At 56.0% G+C, this 19,024-nt stretch overlaps 2 protein-coding genes across 4 annotated transcripts; one reads left to right on the forward strand and one right to left on the reverse strand.

The window, feature by feature from the left end:
• Positions 1-4,255: 4,255 nt before the first annotated feature.
• Positions 4,256-10,379, forward strand: TMEM9 (transmembrane protein 9). Of its 2 annotated transcripts, XM_074564748.1 has the most exons (6): positions 4,256-4,626; positions 6,739-6,840; positions 7,267-7,358; positions 7,795-7,903; positions 8,419-8,550; positions 9,071-10,379. In XM_074564748.1, the coding sequence occupies exons 2-6, from the start codon at positions 6,745-6,747 to the stop codon at positions 9,218-9,220; spliced, it is 579 nt and encodes a 192-aa protein (XP_074420849.1). In that variant the 5' UTR covers positions 4,256-4,626; positions 6,739-6,744; the 3' UTR covers positions 9,221-10,379. The 2 variants fall into 2 exon arrangements, with proteins under 2 accessions (XP_074420849.1, XP_074420850.1); XM_074564749.1 differs by lacking the exon at positions 4,256-4,626 and having other exon boundaries at positions 5,358-6,840.
• Positions 10,339-18,777, reverse strand: LOC141733814 (alpha-1,6-mannosyl-glycoprotein 4-beta-N-acetylglucosaminyltransferase-like). Of its 2 annotated transcripts, none has more exons than XM_074564742.1 (4): positions 18,603-18,777; positions 14,337-14,468; positions 13,885-14,032; positions 10,339-13,093 (listed from the first exon to the last, which is right to left on the reverse strand). In XM_074564742.1, exons 2-4 carry the CDS (start codon positions 14,442-14,444, stop codon positions 11,949-11,951), a joined length of 1,401 nt encoding a protein of 466 aa, XP_074420843.1. In that variant the 5' UTR covers positions 14,445-14,468; positions 18,603-18,777; the 3' UTR covers positions 10,339-11,948. The 2 variants fall into 2 exon arrangements, with proteins under 2 accessions (XP_074420843.1, XP_074420842.1); XM_074564741.1 differs by lacking the exon at positions 18,603-18,777 and adding an exon at positions 17,547-17,980.
• Positions 18,778-19,024: the final 247 nt, after the last annotated feature.

A 19,024-nucleotide genomic window follows, 5' to 3' on the forward strand; every position in this document is an offset into this window, starting at 1 on the left:
CACCCTGCCACCAACACTACGAATCTCCTCACCATCGCACTTCAAGGTGCAAGTGAGCAATTGCTACACAGCTGTGACCCGTGAGACCCAACACCAAATTCCATGGTCCAGATTTATCCTTTCATGGCTGTTAGGCTAATGGTTGTTCTCTACCCCGTTCATCCCATGGGAAGTCATGTTTGACAGAGGGTCCTTCACAACGCCAGCCTGTCTGTGCATGACCAAAGGACACATACTGACACTGTATCTCCTGGGTTATCAGAGTCCAGCATGCTGGGAAAGCCACATCTTCTGTCAACCCCCACGCACACACCAGCTGCTCCTGCCTGTGATTGACAATGTTTGCTCATTAACATATGCTCAGAAATCTCTACAAGGCTTCTACGCAACTTTTTAAGATCGTCAGGCCTTTCATGTTGCAATCTTAACATACTCTCACAAGCAGTTCTTGTGACCCTCACAAGTTCTTCAGTCACCCTCACAGAAACCCTATAGCACTGCTGCGTACCATTTGATTAAGGAAACTGAGGGATGTCACCAGAAACCACTTTCTTGGAGCTGTAAGGCAGCTGACAGCAAAGGAGAGAAGAATTGCTACTCCTTGGTGTAATCAACCATCCCACGCAAGGAAGAGAGCTCAAGGAGGCTGGCTCAATGCCCAAGCACCCTTGCATCCTCTCTTGTCAGTTTAAAATTCTGAAAGCATTTTGTGAGCAAATTTCATTTCATGCTTAATAGAAAGACGAGATCCTTTTGTTGCAGGTGAAGAATGAAGTGTTCCCTGAATTATAGGATGCCCTTTATAATGGTAGGATGTATCTCTAAGATATTTACAAGTCAATCTGTTTGTTTACAATTTAAAATAAATTGCCCTTTAAATATCTGGCAGCTGATATGACCCCACCGTTGTGCCGGAAGAAGGTTTACAGTCAAGTCGCTAACACCCATTTCCAGAAAGAACAAGGACAAGCTGTTCTTGCGTGTCTTTAGCCACTGGTCATGTTAACAAAAATGCCACCTGTCCTTCAAAAGCTGACACCACGAATACCAGTCAGGACTAGTTACATCAGTAAGGGGAGAGTTCAGGGCATCAACAGCGACACCTGATGAATTTCCCCTTTTCTACATATTTGTGTTTCTTTGTTTCCTATGCTGATCTCCGAATCCCTCCCTCTCCATGACAGATGAACTGTGTTGGGCCTCTTCTCCCAGGACACTGCCTATGGTAAGCTTCTCTGAGGCACCTCTGTCACCTGCCTGATGCCAACAAAGCGAGAGGCAGAAATCAGAAATGAACAGCCCCACAAAGGCATTGCTAGTCCTGCAGTCTCCAAGGTACAATGAAGCCTCCTGCCAGACCACTGTACAAGTCACAGACCTCTGCAGGCCGGTTTCAGCGGCAAACATCAACCCAAATTACTCAGAATCCAGGGCAAGATCTCTAAGGGTTCAGGACCCACTACTGAAGCTAGATTTTTGAAGGGACCTGTCTCCAGCACACCAAGAAATTCAGGAAACATGACCACATCTGTTTGATCCGTATAGTGATGCACTTAGGAGTGAGGACGAGGCTGAGCAACAGGTAGGGAGAAACAAAGCAGCAAATCCTGCTCCCTCCAGCCACACTCTCTCTTTTCCCACCGCTGCTGGGCTTTAAACACAGCAACAGGGATGACATTCAGAAGATAACTGAGCCCACTGTGTCTGAGTTACCTGGGAGAGACAAAAAGGCTGCTGAGCAGGGGGAAAGCCAGCAAGAAAGGAAACAGAAAACAGTCTCCTGGACTCACACACACAGTTGTGTGTGAGATCCTCCCCATAACTATGAAGGAAATGCACACACAGATAACCCTCCCAAGGAATCAGAAACCAGACTCCTGAAAAAGGGACTTGAAACCGAAACGCAACTTTCAAGCTCATCTTGTATTTGGTGGGTCTGTCTTTGAGGCACTCACCTAAAAAAATCCTGATCCCTGCATTCCGTGTCTCAGCTGCCTGGGCCACTCCTTTACTTACTCCAAGGGATTGCTCAGTGTCTTGTCACCAGTTCAGGCTACTTCCTCCAGGTGTCTAGCCAGCTTACTCCAGCCACACAAGAAGCAGTGATATGTACCTTTGGGCTGCAAAAGAACACAGAAAAACAGATTGCTGTGACAACAGGCATGTCAGAGAAGATAAAAATACCTCCTTGCCAATCGTGCTGGGACAGTTGGTAACATAAAATCCCCATGATCATCTGGCTTTTAAACCTGTAAAAACTCAGTCATTTCACTACATTGACAGGATCTCATAGCCAAGCCTAAAGTTCTGCTCTGAAGTGAGAGCGGCGAGTTAGCACCAAAGAGGTTCTTCCGCTTGGCAATGCTGGAGTAGGAGGAAGGAATTAGAAGTCCCTTGTGCATCTAATACCCAGGATTATTCTCATGGAATATTTCCTTGGATCAGACTTCAGCTCAGTGTGAGGGGAACAGGGCCGTGGCAGGGTCAGTATTTTAAACATTACAGCAATGAGATGATAAAACACTTTTATATCAGTAACTGCAATTCACAGTGGAGCACTGTGGGACATTTTAAGGACTGTCAGTCTCCACAGTCATAGAACCATAGAACAGTTAGAGTTGGAAGGGACCTTAAAGCCCAGCCAGTGCCACCCCCTGCCCTGGGCAGGGACACCTCCCACCAGCCCAGGTTGCTCCAAGCCCCGTCCAACCTGGCCTTGAACCCCTCCAGGGATGGGGCAGCCACAGCTTCTCTGGGCAACCTGGCCCAGGGGGCCACCCTCACAGCAAAGAGTTTCTTCACAATATCTCATCTAAAGCTCCCCTCTTCCAGTTTAAAACGATTCCCCCTCGTCCCAAGGCTCCCCTCCCTGCTCCAGAGTCCCTCCCCAGCTTTCCTGGAGCCCCTTTAGGGACTGGAAGGGGCTCGAAGGTCTCCAGCTCTTCTGGAGCCTGGTGACAGGACAAGGGGCAATGGGCACAAACCAGAACATGGGAAATTCAATCTCAACACAAGGAAAAACTTCTTTCCTGTGAGGGTGGCAGAGCCCTGGCACAGGCTGCCCAGAGAGGTGGTGGAGTCTCCTTCTCTGGAGATATTCAAAACCCACCTGGATGCATTCCTGTGCAACCTGCTCTGGGTAACCCTGCTCTGGCAGGGGGTTGGATGAGAAGATCTCCAGAGGTCCCTTCCAACCCCCACCATTCTGGGATTCTGTCCCCCCCGCCTGTCCTTCCTGACAAACCTGTATCCCTCCATTCCAACACTCCACTCATAGGAGCCATTCCACCACATCTCCATGATGCCAATAAGGCATCAGTTGATACATCCTACAAACCCTAAAACAAATAGTCTCAAGCAATTTACTCCTTTCTAAATAGTTAAAACTATCTATGCCAGACAGACATTCCCCTCTGATTTAAACGTATTTCTGGCTGAATATAGCTCACCTTAGTCTTCTCATTTTATTTTCATCAAAGAAGGAACCTCTGTCAGGACTGGAAACACCCCTCCAATGATGACACAGCGTTGGTTCCTGCCATGGGTTCCTGCCACCAAGGTGACATGGGTCCCTGGTGCTGCATGGAGCGTCCCTGTCACCAGAGACATGGCCCAGAAAGGCCTTCCCTGCCCCGGCCCACTGGAGAAAACCTTGTGCCCACCAGCTGCAAGGTTTCAACAAGATAAACCAGAGGTTTGGGTCTCTCTCTTTTTTTTTTTTTCCCTTCCATCAGTGGTAGCTTTTTACCTGAATTAGATCCCAACTTTACTTGGCACCACAGACAGAGCTCAGGTAAATCAGCAAAACGCCGGAGCAAGCGGAGAAGCGATGGGACCCCCACAGCTGCCGAGCGGAGCTGCCCCAGGAGCAGCCACGGGGCCCAGGCCGAGGTCATTTGCACACCTGAAGTTAAGGAGCGGCCACACAAAATAGGGCAAAACTGAGTTACTTCTAGAGCCACATCTCAGAAATGCTCTCTTTGGGCGAACACAAGGCCCCCCAGCCATTGAAAGGCACAACGTTCTTCTTGGCCCGATGATGAAGCAAAAACGGCACATTGGTTTCTCATACAACAGATAAGATTGCAGACTCGCAGCCTTTGAGCCTAGAGGATCATGAATACAATTTATAACCATACATCAACCAAAAAACATAACCAAGGGCACCACTGCAGCCTGGATTTTCCCCTTTGATGGACACAGCATCACCTTTGGTGTGAACAGGGCGAGACCAGCTGAGGAGAGCAGGGCCGGCAGGGCAGAGCCCGCTCTGAGGGAGAACGGGGCCCTCTCGGGGCTCAGCCCCAGGATGGGGCTGCCAGGCCGGCCCTAGGCCTAGTCCGCCTAACACCGCCCGGCGACAGGGATGCCACCCGGGCTCTCCCGGGGCCGACCACCGCCAGGGCCACCCACCCGCCGCCCCGTTCCCTCAGCTCTGAGGGCGGGAAGGGGGTGCGGACCCGCTCCTCAGGACCCGGCGGGACCACCTGCCTTCTGACTGGCCGCGGGTGCTGCCTGTCACTGCGCTTCACCTTCCGTAACCAATGAGCGCGCAGACAGCGGGGTGGGGGCGGGACTTGCAGGGGCCGGGGGTGGTGAGCGTCCCTCGCCGGCGTCGCGCCGCAGGTAGGGCTGGTAGGGGCTGCAGTGGGGGCGGTCTGAGGGGAGGTCAGGCGAGGCCGGGCCAGGACCCGCTCCCTTGCCGCTTCCCGCCTCCCGGGGCCCGAGCCGCGAGGGGTCTTGCCGGGGCGGGGCCGTGGGGAAGCCCGGTGGTCGGTGGGTGGGGGCGCTCCGATAGCGGCCTGGATCAGCGGAGGCATCCCGGGAGGCCGGGTCGCTGGAGCGGGGTGGGGCTGGGTTGTGGGAGCCCCCTCAGCGCCGAGCATCGGCGGGAATTGAGGGGTGGCCGCCGGGGGAAGGCCCGCTCCTTGCGCCTGGCGTGGGACCGGGGGTCCGAGTGGGTCGGGCGGGTGTCAGGGTGGTTGGAGCCCAGCCCCCGGGCGGGGAGGTGGTGGGCGAGGTGTCGGAGCCCTTGTGGGTTTAGTCTTAGGAGGGCTCCGGCTGATGTTAAAGGTGAAGAGTGGGTTGGGGGTGCTCCCGGGGAGAAGGGGCATGGGGCGGGTGGCTGCAGGGCCTCCTCGGGGTGGGGGGGGTCATGCCTGCGAGCGGCCCTGCTCTGCAGTCGTGACCCCCGAGACGCTGACCCCATGGCAGCCCCCCCGAGACCCTGACCCCATGCCAGTTCTGCTTCTCCATGGTCATTCCCAGCACTGTGGGGTTTTGGTCCAGGTTCTCATGGTATAATAGACCATGTGTTTTCCCCAGCTTTTATTAAAAATGATAGTTATGAGTTGTTCAGATGATCTGAATTTAGTTCAGCAGGTTAAACTAAATTCCAGGTCTGTGCTCCTTTGTTGAGCTAAAAATTCAAACAAGTAGTCACCCAAAGCCACTTACAATGGGGAACGTGCACTATGCAGCTCAGATTATCAAAAATGCTAGTTAATGTATGACTTAAGAGCTAAAACACTGACATGCAAGGGTGTCACCAAAGAAAACCGTTGTTTGAGGAGGTTTCTGCTAACGGGGATGCAAAGGGTTAAGAAATCCTGTGATAAGCTGATAGGACTGGAATGCGTTTTGATGGTTTTTGGCAGGTTAGCTTGTTAGAAGTAGCTGGTGTTTAGATAAAGAATAGAGGAACTTGGTGTTTGTAATCCATAAAATAGAAGAAGTAGTTACATTAATTTTCAGAGTGTTGACATAAGATAAAGCAAACAGTGATAGAATATTCCGATGATGTAAATACTAATGGAATTATGTTAGGTAATAGAATATAAGTACCTGGAGTTAGCTGTGGGATTATGTGTGCCGTATGGAGCTGATTAGTGAAGGTCTAATTTACCTTCCCTGAATAAAGCTGTGCCGAAGTGGCTTTTCAGAGCTCTCCCCAAGGTGGCACCATGAGGCCTGCTGGGATGCCAGTGTCAATGCCAGCCTTGGTGAGACTAAATTTGCTTTTTGTGGCAAAGAAAATGAACTCATCTTCTTTTGGATTTGTGCAAACACACATCTCTAGAACAATTTTATGCATAGGGAGCACAAGGCATTCATATAATGAATTCACCAAGCTAGCAACTTGAAATAATTTTTAAAAATTAGGATTTTACTGAACAGGTATCTTGGGGTAAAGGAGGTTTAGGAATCAGTAAATATTCCACCCTCTTTGCTGTAGTTCATGGCTTGGGAAAATACGCTAACCTGTTCAGAAGCAAAATTTTGAGTATTAGAAGATGATTTAACATTTATTATACAATGCAGCAGTGAGGCCTCAGTGCACTCCTTTAGTTCGCTCTTGGTCCACGGTTTGCCTGATCCTGTCTCTTTTACTGGGCAAAACTGTCAGCATCAAAATACCTGTTGCAGAGCTCCACAACAGTAAGGGAGTCACAGTTGCAGAAGTCAAATTGTAAGGAAGCCAGCAATATTTTTGCAGGACTGTGGTAGTTTGGATGCGCGGCTCTAGATGGTGGAAGCTTTTTTGAGAGGAGTGTTTCTTGAGGTCTGTGTAAAGTGTTTCCAGGAGTTTCTGACTGGCATCAGCCTTGATTCAGGGCTAAATTTCTACTTCTGGGCAAAACAGAGGCAAGTGGGCCAAAAAAGAAAGATCAAACTAACTAGTTCTGGCTGCATTCAGCTGAGATCCTCTGTCCTGGATGTGAATTTTTGTTTTTTCAGGCTTACATGATGTTTGCCCAGTGCACCCGGAAATGCATGAGCTCCGTGCTGCTGATCGCGCTGCTGTGCTGCATCCTTCCTCCTCCGGCACAAGCTAGCAAAGTGAGTTTAGCTTCAGACACAAGCATTGAACTGTCTGTGTGGTACAACGGAAACAAAAATGGCAGAGAAGCAACTGTTTTCTCTGGAAGTTTGTAAAGCTAAGGAGTGCGATAGCAGCTGTGTGTTTATCATGTAGAGATGTGAATGTACGTGACAGCGGCCTCTGCGCTGCCTTCTGCTGTGTTTTGGAGTTTGCATTTTAAAATGTGTGTGAAAAGTACGTGGCGTCTGGAGCAGAGGTGCTCAAGACATTTTAAAACTGTGAAGTTATTGATGTGAAAGGAGCAGAGCAGGAAGAAGAGACACGGTGTAAAATCCTCTCTCTCTTAGGGAATGTTTCGCCTTTTCCCACTGGCCTGCGTCGTGAGGGCAACAGAACTGTATGCACGTGTTCACTCACTAACCCCTCTCCTCTTGCTTCTGCAGAGCTCGGAGGACATCCGCTGCAAGTGCATCTGCCCCCCCTACCGGAACATCAGTGGGCACATTTACAACAAGAATGTGTCGCAGAAGGACTGGTGAGTTGTGGGTTGAAGTGTGAGGGGTTGCTCCATGAAAGCTGACACTCCAGAGTTTCTAGCCGGCGCTATGGAAGTAATTGCCTGCCTGTGGATTTGCAGAGGAAGCCGTTTTGGTAGGTGACGTTCAACCTGGGCAAGGGGCATTTTTTGAAGAGAGATTGAGGGATCTTGGAGGCATGATTTCTTAAGCCATGGCTCTCAGCAGAAGCAGGGTGTACCCTCCAGTCCCTTTCACCTCGACTGGATCCCTGCAGAAGGTGCTTGGACAGTCTGTCCCAGGAACTTTGGGCTAGCTAAGCTGTGAGCAGAACTTCTAAAACCAATCAGTGTTATCAGGGAAAGCTGGGACACAGAAAAAGTCACCCCAGCGTCTTTCCACAGAGCATTGGTTTCGCCTCATCCTGTTGCTGATTTTGGTTTCTTTGTGTTACAGCAACTGCCTGCATGTTGTGGAGCCGATGCCAGTGCCAGGGAATGATGTGGAGGCCTACTGCCTGCTGTGTGAATGCAAGTACGAGGAGCGCAGCACCACCACCATCAAGGTAATTGCAGGTGCTCCCTGTGGCTGGCTCCTTCTCCTTGCCATGCCACGCCATCCCAGGCACTGCTGGACTGGTGGGTTCCTGGAGAAGAGCCCAGAAAAGCAAAATAAAACTATCACAGCTAGTACACAGTGGTAGTGCCAGGGGCACCGTGTTCAAGTCAGGAGGGCTGCTGGCAGTGAGGAGCAGGCTGCACGGGAGCCCAGTCTTCTCGCTGAGGATGTGTGACAGTGCCAAGCACCTCTAAGCAGGGACCCATCTTGTTGGTCTCTTTTCACATGGAGTATGTGTCCTAAATTGGCACAGTGCAGAGAAGATCAGCACGTTTTATTGCAGGGATGGCACTTAATGTCTCATTGGCCTTCCTGCAAGTACAAGAGACCTTTTAGTGGGCAAAATTAGGAGGAGGGAAGAGATCAAACGTCAGGAGCAGCTGTGAAGGGAGCTTCCTGGCCTCTGTGGTGCTTCTTATCTATGCTATTGATCCTTTTCCACTCTGCTGTCCTTAACTGCAGGTGATCATCATCATTTACTTGTCTGTGGTGGGGGCACTGCTGCTTTACATGGCTTTCCTTGTGCTGGTGGACCCTCTGATCCGGAAGCCAGATGCTTATACCCAGCCCCTGCACAATGAGGAGGAGAATGAGGTAAGACTGTGCTGCTGGTGCACGTGGGTGGCTGTGGTAATGGTGGAGACAAGGTGGTGGGATGGCAAGAGAATGGCTGACAGGGAAACAGTGACCTCGTCCTTGTCTCCTTTGGTCCAGTATGGGACCAGCACTGTTGCTTTTGGGGCACTTACCACAAGTAAACATTTAGGCACAAATCTGTGCAGATCATGCTGAAGTTTGCTTTAGCACTGCAGCTCCTTGCACACTCCTAGCAGTGGATTTCCAGCAGAGGTTTAGACCTAAAGCAGTTTCTCTCCTGAAGGATTTTTTTTTTATTTGGGGCCTGTGACTTTACCGTGGGTGGTCCCCCAGTGCAAGCTTTGCATCTGGAGTTGGGGGACTGGTGTTGAGGAGCTCTGAAAATGCGGTTCTTTGTCAGGACAACTCAAGCCTTGAATTGCTCCTTCAGTGGAAATTCCTCCCAGAGTTGAGCTGCCACCGTCTGTGTTTGGGCTGGGCCTGCCTTAGTCTCTTTCACCGTTTCTTTCTGTTGCAGGATGCACGTTCCTTGGCCGCAGCCCCCACCCCATCTGGTGCTAGAGCCAACACGATGCTGGAGAGGGTGGAGGGGGCCCAGCAGCGCTGGAAGCGCCAGGTGCAGGAGCAGAGGAAGACAGTTTTCGACCGTCACAAGATGCTGAGCTAGATCTTCGCTGAGCTATGCGGCACCGCTTCCCAGGAGACAGGGTAGCTCTGCTGGTCGAGATGGACAGCAAGTCATCCTTAGGACATCCGTGGTGTTTGACTGAAAGCTCTAACCCTCTCTGTTATACCGTCTTCATAGAGAGAAGCAGACCAAAATGCTTGCCTCTGGGTTTGTCCCCCTGCCCTTTCCCCCTCAGCCCAGAGGCTCCTTACCCCTTGCCCGGCTGAGATCCGCGCTGATCGTTAGCCCCGTGGCTGCATGTAAATGGTGGGTGGGAGGCAGGTATTCACGGGCTGACTCGAGTTGGGGGCTGCAGCTCCAGTGCGCTCTGCTCGGCGGGACCCCGCGGGCACCACTTGCTGGGACTGAAGTCTCCATCAGCCCACCCCTGCATCAGAGACTGGGGTCTCGGTACGGAGTGGTGGAAGCTGGCTGAATCTTCCTGGGATAAAAATAGTGGGATAATTTTTATGTGGGATAGATTATGGGGCGCTCCTCCAGGATGAAGAAGCCGGCTCCTCCTCCAGTTTGCACCGATGTTATTTGGGCGTCGTAGTGCTGAGATAAGTGCATTGCATAGGAAGGAGGAGGAGGGGGTTCCCTGCCAGTGGTCAGCTGCTGCTTGCACTTATCCTGGTGTAAACTGAGTGGATTTCCAGTCTGTATTCAATGGACTTTGTCCAGATTTACACCAGCATAACTGGGATTTCAGCTTGTTTCTGTGCAGGTGAATATCACAGAACTGATTAGCACAGTCACAAGTAAAAGACCAACAGGTAAAAGGTGGATTTACGTTTATAACTTTTCCTGCTTCAGTGGTGGATAAAAACATACTGGGGAGAAAGCTTTCCGTTTGTACCCGCGTTAGTAACCCCTGATGCTCTCACAGTGTGGTCAGGGGCATTTGTGTCCAAGAGAACTGGGGCAAAGGCTCTACTGGAGCACTGTAAACACTTGTCTGGGTCTTGGGGCCCTGGAAGAGGGGACACTTGTGCTACTCAAAACACTCCGAGAGCTGTGACTGTGCTTGGGCTGTGTGGAAAAAAACTGAATTGATTCTGCAATGTGTATATTGATCCCACTGAGAACACTGATAACGACAGGAAGGTGCTGGAGTTTATCGTGTAACATCTCTGTATTAAATGCAGACAAACATCTATTACGTGGCTGGCTTTTTTTCAGGGAAAAGTCTCATCAAACCAGGTCTGGCGCTCCCAGCACTGAGTGGCTGCTCTCCAGACTTCCTTCCAGTGCCCAGCAGGCAAGTTGATGCGGGACCTTGAGACTGAGCTGTGGTTACGGCACTGAGGTGTTTCAGCCCTGCAGGTGGGTCCCCTGGCACTGATTTGTGCTTGTCTGTGCTTGAAGGGTGACTGTCCTGCTCCGGGAGAGCCGGGCTTTAAATACTGGCAACCCAGCGCAGTGCTGCTTGGCACAAGTTAGTGACAAACCGCTCCGAGCTGTCTTGCAGGAAGGCTGAGCAGATCAGAATTCCTCCTTGCTTGTTGAAAGCTGAGCAATTGTTGCTAAAAGCCTAACTGGGAGAGGTGCCGGTCACCGCCTTGCGTACTGGTGCCAACAGCTTGTGATGGAGCTGACTGGAGGGACCCAGCCCTCCAGGCTCATCGTGCCAGACAAACTTGAACAGAAGCTGTTGGAGGGCTTTGTCCCTGCACCCTGGTCACCCTCCAGCATCTCACCGGGCTAAAAGGTACCCAGAGCTTCACATTATCACATTTTCCTTTACTCGTCCTTGTTCCATGGTGTGCAATCATTGGACCTTTCTCCACAGAGGCTGTGGAGTCTCCTGCTCTGGAGATATTCAAACCCACCTGGACGCGTTCCTGTCCAACCTGCTCTGGGTGACCCTGCTTTGGCAGGGGGTTGGACTGGATGATCTCCAGAGGTCCCTTCCCACCCCTACAATTCTGGGATTCTGTAATTCTCCCCCTCTTAAAGAACCCCATCTTCCCTGACTTTTCCTCTTGGGGTGAATCCGTCTTGGACACAGGGTGTGATCCCTGGGAACTGCAGCCCCCTGAGAGGGGGAGAATCTATTTGAAGGGTCTGAACAGAAGCGGTGAGTGGACGAGAGCTGCCGTGGCCGTGTGGGGACTGAGCTGGTGCGATGGGTCCATCTGGTGGCCGGTGCCCCTCTGATCAGCACCGAGACATCAGCGCTCACCAGTGGTGGGGGTCCTGCTCCCAGCTCCCTGTGGCCCTGATCATGGGTGAGGGGTTTGGTGAGCAGCACCCCCATATCTTCCCCTGGCCCCTCCAGGGACAGCTTGAAAATGGGATAGGAGAGGGAAAGTCTGCACGTTGGAATCGGTGGGTTAGAAATCTCAGATGGGGACGGGGTGATGGGGAGAGGTTGCAAAAAATGCCACTGCCTGGTTAATCGTTTGGATTGTTAATTAGCTGATTAGCTTTGGCCTGTACACCATCCTCCCTGGGAGGAAATGTTTTCTGTTGCTCAGCCTGAAATTCCCAAGCCTCTGCTCCTCCTACGCCCCCAGCGTTCTCGTTGCTCGCTGGAGCATCCCCCAGGCAGGAACGGGCTGGTGGGCCCTGCTCCCGGCCCATCCAGGTCCCGCATCCCTTCGGAGACAGGTGTCAGCACCAGTGGGAGTCAATAATTTAACTCCTTATCAAAAAAGGAAGTGAGAAAAATAAAGGAACTCTTAGTACAAAATCCAGCCACTTTGGCAACCTGCCACATCCCGGCTCAGCTGCCTGCCGTGGTCCAGATGTCGATGCTCCGGATGATGAGCCACTCGCTCTGGTCCCGGGTGACTCGGATCCTCACGCACTCCACGGGGCCGGGCAGGCCCATCTCCAGCCCCCGCCGCTCCAAGGTCCCCTTCTCGAAGGTGCCCACAGTGGTGTAGGCAGAGCAGTCCTGGCCATCGGCCCGCCGCTGCCGGCCCAGCTCCAGCACCCCTGCATGCAGGAAATCCCCCTGGCGCTCCTCGGAGCCCGTGCGCACCCGCACACGGGTGACATGAGCCGGCTGCTGGAAGATGATGGAGAAGATGCTGCCAGCTGCTGGGTCTTTCCCCCAGAAATACCCCTCTGCTGTGCTGTAAGCCTTGAGGGGCTCGTAGTTCTCGAAGACGGACATGCTGGTGAACAAGACTGCTGGTGGATTGTCCGGAAGGTCCAAGGCATCGGCCTGGAACTCATCGTCCTCCAGCCGGTTGATGGTGCCCTGGAAGGAGGAGTAGAGGCCCATGTGCTGGAAGAGGGAGGGCTTGAAGCGGATGACGTCCTTCTGGGTGAGCAGGAGGCGGAAGTGGACCAGCAGCCAGTCGCAGGGCATCTCCTGGTAGAAGAGGAGGAGGAAGCGAGCCAGGCGAGGAAGGTCACTGGAGCGATAGAGCTTACCGATGTAGCCCAGCTTGGAGAACTCAAGGGTGGCCCAGTTGGAGCCTTCCTGGGAAGCCAGTGCCTTGCGGATGGCCGTCAAGAAGGACTTGGCGGACCACACGTCATCCTCAATCATCAAGTAGTAGGAGGACAGGTTGGCGGCAAAGGCAAAGAGGAAGGCGTAGTCCACATTCTGCTTGGACCTGAACCTCACCCGCTCCTCTGGGTCGTTGTAATTTCTCTTAAGGCCCTCAAGGGTGGGGTAAAACTCGTGGGGAGCGTGGATAAGCAGGAGCCGTCCCAAGAGGATGTGGTGAGCAAACTTGTGGGCGATGTTGGCGGCCACACGCATGTTCCACGTGGGGTCCGTGTCGGCCAAATGCACCACCACTACCATATCCTGCAGCTCCTCCTCCGTCGACTGCTTGAAGAGGGACTGGAGTGTGGCTGGGAGGTAGTAGCCACGCGGCCGCCGCACCGACGCCAAACCCACTGCCAAGAATTCTGCAAGGCAGAGGAAAGGCATTAGCTGGGGTGTGTCATGGTGAGCTTTTTCCCTGCAAGCCACAAGGAGGGAGCTCCAAAAAGCTCTCCACATGGCCAACCCACACAGTTATGGCCCCATGTCCAAAGTCAGCAGGTCCTTTCTGAAGCTGAGGCCCCCAGCATCTCAGGAAGTGCCCAAAGGGCAAGTAAAGGCCAGGATGAGAAGTCAGGGGCTCCTCTGAAGAAGAAATATTTGGGGAAAACATCCTAAAAGAAGCAAAACTTGGGGAAGGAACTGTGCAGAGACAGTCTACGGGGCAGGGATGGTTCCATGGCATGGCTGCACATCCTGGAAGCATGCCCGAACCTACTCCAAACCTCGTGGAGATGCAACCACACCGGGATGAGGCCTCCTCCTGCCCTCCCCGCAGCCCAGCTGTCGTAGCATTTGTTCAGCTTCTCTGTAGCTTCGGGTTTGTGCAGCACCGTGTGCGTACAGGACGTCTGGTTTTGGCATGGACTCACATGGGGCTGCCCTGAGCTCCTTCCCATGGTGTTTGCGTGAGAATTGCTCTTCATGCACCCGTCCGAGAGCTTGACCCACATCTCTCACACTGCGTGATTGCCCCGGTGGTCCAGCCTCACCATCTCTATCTTCCTAAGTGGAGAGCAGGAAAGTCTGCCCCAGGGAGATGGGTCTGTCCCAAGGTGCAGCAGAAGCAAGGACCACACTTGGAGCACGCTGACCTTCCTCCACCCCTCCATCTAATCCCCAGCCCTGCCCAGTTCGGAGTCCCAGAGCCACTCACTTTTATGGGGTGACAGGGAGCCAGCGAGGAGGTGGTAGGAGACATTGTGGAGTGCGGAGAAGTCATCCATGTCCCGGAGGATGCGCTGGGCTCCTGCTGGCTGCAGCATCTGCAGGACCCTGTCTGGGGCCAAGCCCTTAAGCTCCGCCTGGATGGGAGCCGCAGGAAACCACGTCAGACCCCAGAGCACCATGGACACGCGTGAGCAAGGTGGGGACAAGGGGGGACCCAGAAATGAGGGGGAGTCCCTGTCCTGCCCTCCCAGCTCCTGGATCGGGAGATTCCCAGGTGCGCAGGGCAACCGCAGGGAGAGGAGAAGGCAGAGCTGGGGTTTGGGGGTGACACGGGGCAGGGAAGGGAGCAGAGCTGGGGCTGGGGTCCCTGTGGGGCAGGCAGGGATGGAGGATGCTCCAGCGGCCCCTCACGCGGGACATCACCGGTGGGGGACTCACCTCCAGGGGATCCTCTTCCTGCTGGCTGTCCCCATGGAGGAGGAGGAGGAGGAGGAGGAAGGAGGCTGCAAGCGCAGCCGTGAGGGAGCGCTTCAGGGAGCATCGCATAGCACCGGGCTGGCACGCTGGGGCCTGCGGGAGGAAAGGGGTGCGTCGGGTCAGGGCACAGAGCAGAGCAAACCCCCATCCCCTGGCCAGGACAGTGGGGGCGGTACCTGGATGCACCCCCGGGGCTGCCCCCTCTGCCCAGAGCACCTGGGAGTGGCCATGGGGCATCGGGTGGCACCCGGGCACCGTCCCCTTTGGGCAGGCAGGGGCAGGACACCCCAACCCAGCCAGGAAAAAAAAAAACATCCAGGTAGAAAGTGCACCCCAGCAGCCCTGCCAGCACCCCCGGCTGCTGCAACACCCCGTGCAGCAGCCCCCGCAGCCAGAGGCAGAAGAAACGCAGGTGACACACGCCTCGGGGAAGACTTTGGGGTTGGGTGGCACTTCAGGAACAGTCACCAAGAGCTTGGGACTTGGCACCAAGCCCTGGGAAACGCTCGGATCTCAAAGGAGCCCGGGCTGCTCTTCCAGCGCGGCGAGGATGAAGCAGGTCCCCCAGCCCCTCCTGCCCGCTCCGCTCCCCGCCTGCCCCCCGGCAGCCGCCGTCACCCCGTCCCAGCCACGGCCCTTGCGTGGTAGCACACGAAAGCCGTCCCCGAGGGGGGAGAGCGTCACCTTCAGGGAATTTGTACTGCCCTTGAGATACTTTGCCTTGTAGCAGAGGCGTGGCAGGAGGCTAAATGGCTCCTGTGTTTGCCTGGGGTTTTTCCACTATAAATACGACCGGGTCTGCCCTGGAAAAGGGGAAAGTGCAGAGCAATCCGTGCCCAGCCTAGCGGGGCAGAAACAGCCCCATCCAAACTGCTCACAGCGCGGCCGCTTGTTTGGGTCAAAGCGCCTTTGACTGCAGCCACGTGGAGGAAAAGCCCTCCCAAGCCGTAAAATAAAACGCCGAGAAAGCTGCCAGCGTTCCCAAACGAAGGCTGGGCTTTACCCGCGACTTCGCCTTAAATACACCACTGCATCGACTGCCGCCGCGCAGCGGATGCTCCCGGCCCGCCCGCGGTCCCCAAACTGCAGAGGCCGGTGCAGCACCTCTGTTGCCACCATCCTGGATCATGTGCTGGGCTTATTTTAAGCAGAAAACTCCTGTTTTCCAGCCCAAAAGTCCTTTGGGGACTCTGTTAGCACCTCAGTGGGCTGGTGCTCAGCAGGTCCCCCCACGTGCCGTCCTTGCCCCGCCGACCTCACTCGGGAACGTTGCTCGTTATCACCAGGAATGTTAGTCAGAGATAAGCAGTTAGAGGGAGCACGGGGGCGAGCGAGACCCATCTTGGCCAAGGAGAGCAGAGGAGCTGCCTCCCGCGCGGGAACCCGGGGGTGGCGGGGAAAGGGGGTGCAGGAGCCTGAGCTCCGGTTAGCGCTGGTTCGTCGAAGCACTCGGAGGGACAACGAGCTCCTGGAGCTGCTTAAAAATCGCTGCCCAGGTCACAGCAGAGTGGGGAGAACCGGGGGTGCTCACGGCCATGGGTCAAGCCCTCTGGCCAGCTCCACCCAGAGCCCCCCCGGCCTGTCCTTGCCCCGCAGCGATGGGGGCCCGGGCTGCTCGGGAGCAGCTTTAGGGGCCCATCGCAGCCCACAGGGACATCACGCCGTGAGCCACCCTGGAAGTGGATTTCCAAGCCCAGACCTCCAGGATCTGAGGCCACGGGGTGAGCTGGGAACGGCGAGGTTTGGCGGCCGGCCACGCACCGGGCTGGGCGTACTTCTACTCTGGGTGGCCAAAGGTTTTTCTGGCAGCCGGGAGGGCAACTGGCTGCCAGCGGCCCATCCTGGGTGGAAAACGAGGTGCTGCTGAGCACCCCCAGCTCCCGCGGGCAGCACTTTCCCCCACGGAGCGGGAGCAGGGAGCCCGTGGGGAACGGGGGGAGTCGCACACACCTCGCCCCTCCGGCATCGCTCCGCATCGCAGGCTTAACAGACGAGAAGATAACGAACGCAGACCCATAATTAGCCCCCTAATTGGGCTTTGGATTTTTGCATCCGTGTTGAAACAAAGCAGCCCAGTGAAACGGGCACAACCAGGGGCCGTGCCATCGTGGGCACACCACTGGGATGCAGCAGCCTCCCAGCTCCTCCGCGGAGCATCCCTGCCCCAGCACCTTCCCCACAGCTCAGCCCCCTGCTGGGGACGTCCCCAAAAGCCACCCTTCTGTGGGGCCATCGGGCCGGTGGCCAGGAGCAGCTGGCTGCTAAAAGCCGCTCGCCCAGAGCCAGACAAACTCCTCCACTTCGTTAGGAGACTCCTGGCCAAATGGACTGCGTGACGCAGCAGCCGTGACTCAGTCCGGCGGCGGAGGGGGAAGAAGGACGAGTGAACACACGCCTCGGTCCCGCGGGGCTGCGAGGAAGGGCCGGATGCTCCCCCCGCACGGGCGGCTCCAGCTGCTTCCCCGGCACTGGGGAGCGCGGGGCTGTTTGCACGGGCCAGAGGGGAACAGCCAGGGCTCAGCATCCCGCTGCCAGGGGCACCTTTCCATGCTGGGGGAAACCGAGGCACGGAAAAAAGGCTGAGCATCACCCAGCGGGGTAAGCGCCAGGTTTCCGGCATCGCGGAGATGCAGGAAATGGGGAAGGGGTCCCTGGGATGGAGAGGGGCAGGGTGTAACCCAGCGCCAGAAATCGCCGCTCGCTCGGGTGGAGGATTTGGCAAACTTCTGCAGCAGAATGTCCCTGATGGGCAAATCGTGGCCGTTTGGGGCTGCGTGGGACAGGGTGCTCCTGGCCCCCCTGGGAGCCAGCCCAGGCTCTGGCCCCTCGCTCTGTGTGTGTCTCCGCTCCACGGGTCGTCCCGCAGGGAGGAAGGAGGGGAAAAGCTGCGTTTCAGCAGCGCAGGACTCCGGGAGCCGAAGCTTTAGGTCAACCCAGGTCTCCTCCAGCCCCACAGCACGAGGGGGTCTCTGCGGGCACCTCGGTAAGGGGTCACTTGGGTCTGACCCGGTCCCCACAGCCCACCATCCCTGCCCTCACCCTCTCACCGGGTCCCCAGGCGACCCTGGCTCAGAGCACCCCTTTCCCGTGCAGCCCCATCCCGTGACGCCGCTGGGATGGCTCATGCCCAGCACTGCTCCGGACGCGCCCACCGAGGCGGCAGAGACTTACGGGGTGCGCGGCAGCCCGGTGCGTGGGTGCGCGGGGGCGGCAGCCAGGCAGCCTCGCCGTCTCGCCGGGGTGCTCGGCCCTGGCAGCTTCCCCAGGGCTGGCCGGACTCTGGTTTCTCGCTCGGCAAAGCCCCACCCCGAGTCCTCGCCTGCCTCCCGCAGAGGAGGAGCGTACGCTGGCGTCCTCTGCCCCACGCCAGCGAGCGCTCGGTGAACCAGCTGGGCTGGCGGGGACCCTGGGTGGGATGCGACGAAGGGCCCCCCCCTCCCCGCTGCAGGGCTTAGGGCAGCCCCAGCCTTCCCCCTGGACCGGGCATCCCGCGATGGCATCGGCTGTCTCCCACCCACCCGCCATCCCCATCGGCAGCCCCGGGCACTAACCCCGCGGGCTCTGTGCCCCTGCATCCCAAACTCCCGTGCAAACCTGCCACTTTGGTGGCACCGGGGTGAAAACACATCTTGTGCTGAGCTGGGGCGCTGGTGACACAGAGTCGTCGTGTTTTTTCATCCCCGTTTATTTCCCCATTTATTTTCTGCTGAGCTGACAAAAACCTCCGGGGCTGCCGAGCCAGAGCTGCACCCCCGGCACCCTGGGCCAGGGCAGAGCTGGCTGCCGGGATCCCACCCGGGATGCAGCCCCCGAGGCACCACGGGGTCCCTGCAGACGCCAGCTCCTCGCTGGAGCGTTGGGCATCGCAGCCCCGGCACGGGACTCAGCCCCTTCCATCCCCACGAGCCAACATGGGCCGTGTGGGGCCCTTCCCATGGCCCAGTTTGTCCCCAGCTCCTCCACCCTCCAAGCCCCATTTCTGCCCCATTGACTCCCTCCTCCAGACCCCCAGCAGGAACGTGGCCCCAGCAGCCCGGAGCACCCACCACAAGGTGTCCAACGGCATCACTTGCACCCAGCTCAGAGCCAGGTGCTCCTCCACATCCCCTCCGGACGCGGCAACTCACCCACGGCATCCAAATGGATCCATCCCATCCTCCCCATTCACCCACACAGAACCGCGGATCCCATTCCCCTCCTCTCCTCGCTGGCCTGGACCTCTCTTACCTTCAGGAAGGCCCCAACGTCTCTTCCCAGGCTCCGTCTTCTGGAAATCCCCCCCGACGCCTTCCAGCCCAGGCTGCGCACCGGGGGTTCAGATGGAACCGCCAGACTCAGTCACAGCTGCGAGGACAAAGGTGGCCGTGGAGAGATAAGGTAGGGCAGGAAGAAGGCAATGGCGCTGGGAAGGAGAGGAAGAGACGTCCGCAAGCTTCCGGAACCGCTGGCTTTCGCTTTTGCCCTGCTGTTTAATTTTTAAATCTATAAATTGCCATCATGGGATGCCAGTGGCTCTGTCCCCGCGGGGTCGCGGGGAGCTCAGTGGGGATGCCCTGCCCGCAGCCGAGCAGGGCTGGTCTGGTATTCGCACCCGGGCAGGGGCTGGGAGATGATGGGGGGGGGTCAAGGGAGCCCGGACGGTGCCTTGT

The sequence above is a fragment of the Larus michahellis genome, chromosome 21 (assembly GCF_964199755.1).
Source record: "Larus michahellis chromosome 21, bLarMic1.1, whole genome shotgun sequence".
NCBI classification, from domain to species: Eukaryota; Metazoa; Chordata; class Aves; order Charadriiformes; family Laridae; genus Larus; species Larus michahellis.

What these genes read in the sequence shown, in the direction of transcription:
- TMEM9 (XM_074564748.1), top strand. Translation starts at nt 6,745, where the DNA reads ATGATGTTTGCCCAGTGCACCCGGAAATGCATGAGCTCCGTGCTGCTG. An exon ending in CTCCGGCACAAGCTAGCAAA is followed by an intron (nt 6,841 to 7,266) that starts GTGAGTTTAGCT and finishes TTGCTTCTGCAG; the next exon opens with AGCTCGGAGGACATCCGCTG. An exon ending in GCAGCACCACCACCATCAAG is followed by an intron (nt 7,904 to 8,418) that starts GTAATTGCAGGT and finishes CCTTAACTGCAG; the next exon opens with GTGATCATCATCATTTACTT.
- LOC141733814 (XM_074564741.1), bottom strand. Translation starts at nt 17,906, where the DNA reads ATGGGGATGGCGGGTGGGTGGGAGACAGCCGATGCCATCGCGGGATGC. An exon ending in ACCGGGCTGCCGCGCACCCC is followed by an intron (nt 14,469 to 17,546) that starts GTAAGTCTCTGC and finishes TTCCTCCCGCAG; the next exon opens with GCCCCAGCGTGCCAGCCCGG. An exon ending in AGGAAGAGGATCCCCTGGAG is followed by an intron (nt 14,033 to 14,336) that starts GTGAGTCCCCCA and finishes GCTCCCATCCAG; the next exon opens with GCGGAGCTTAAGGGCTTGGC.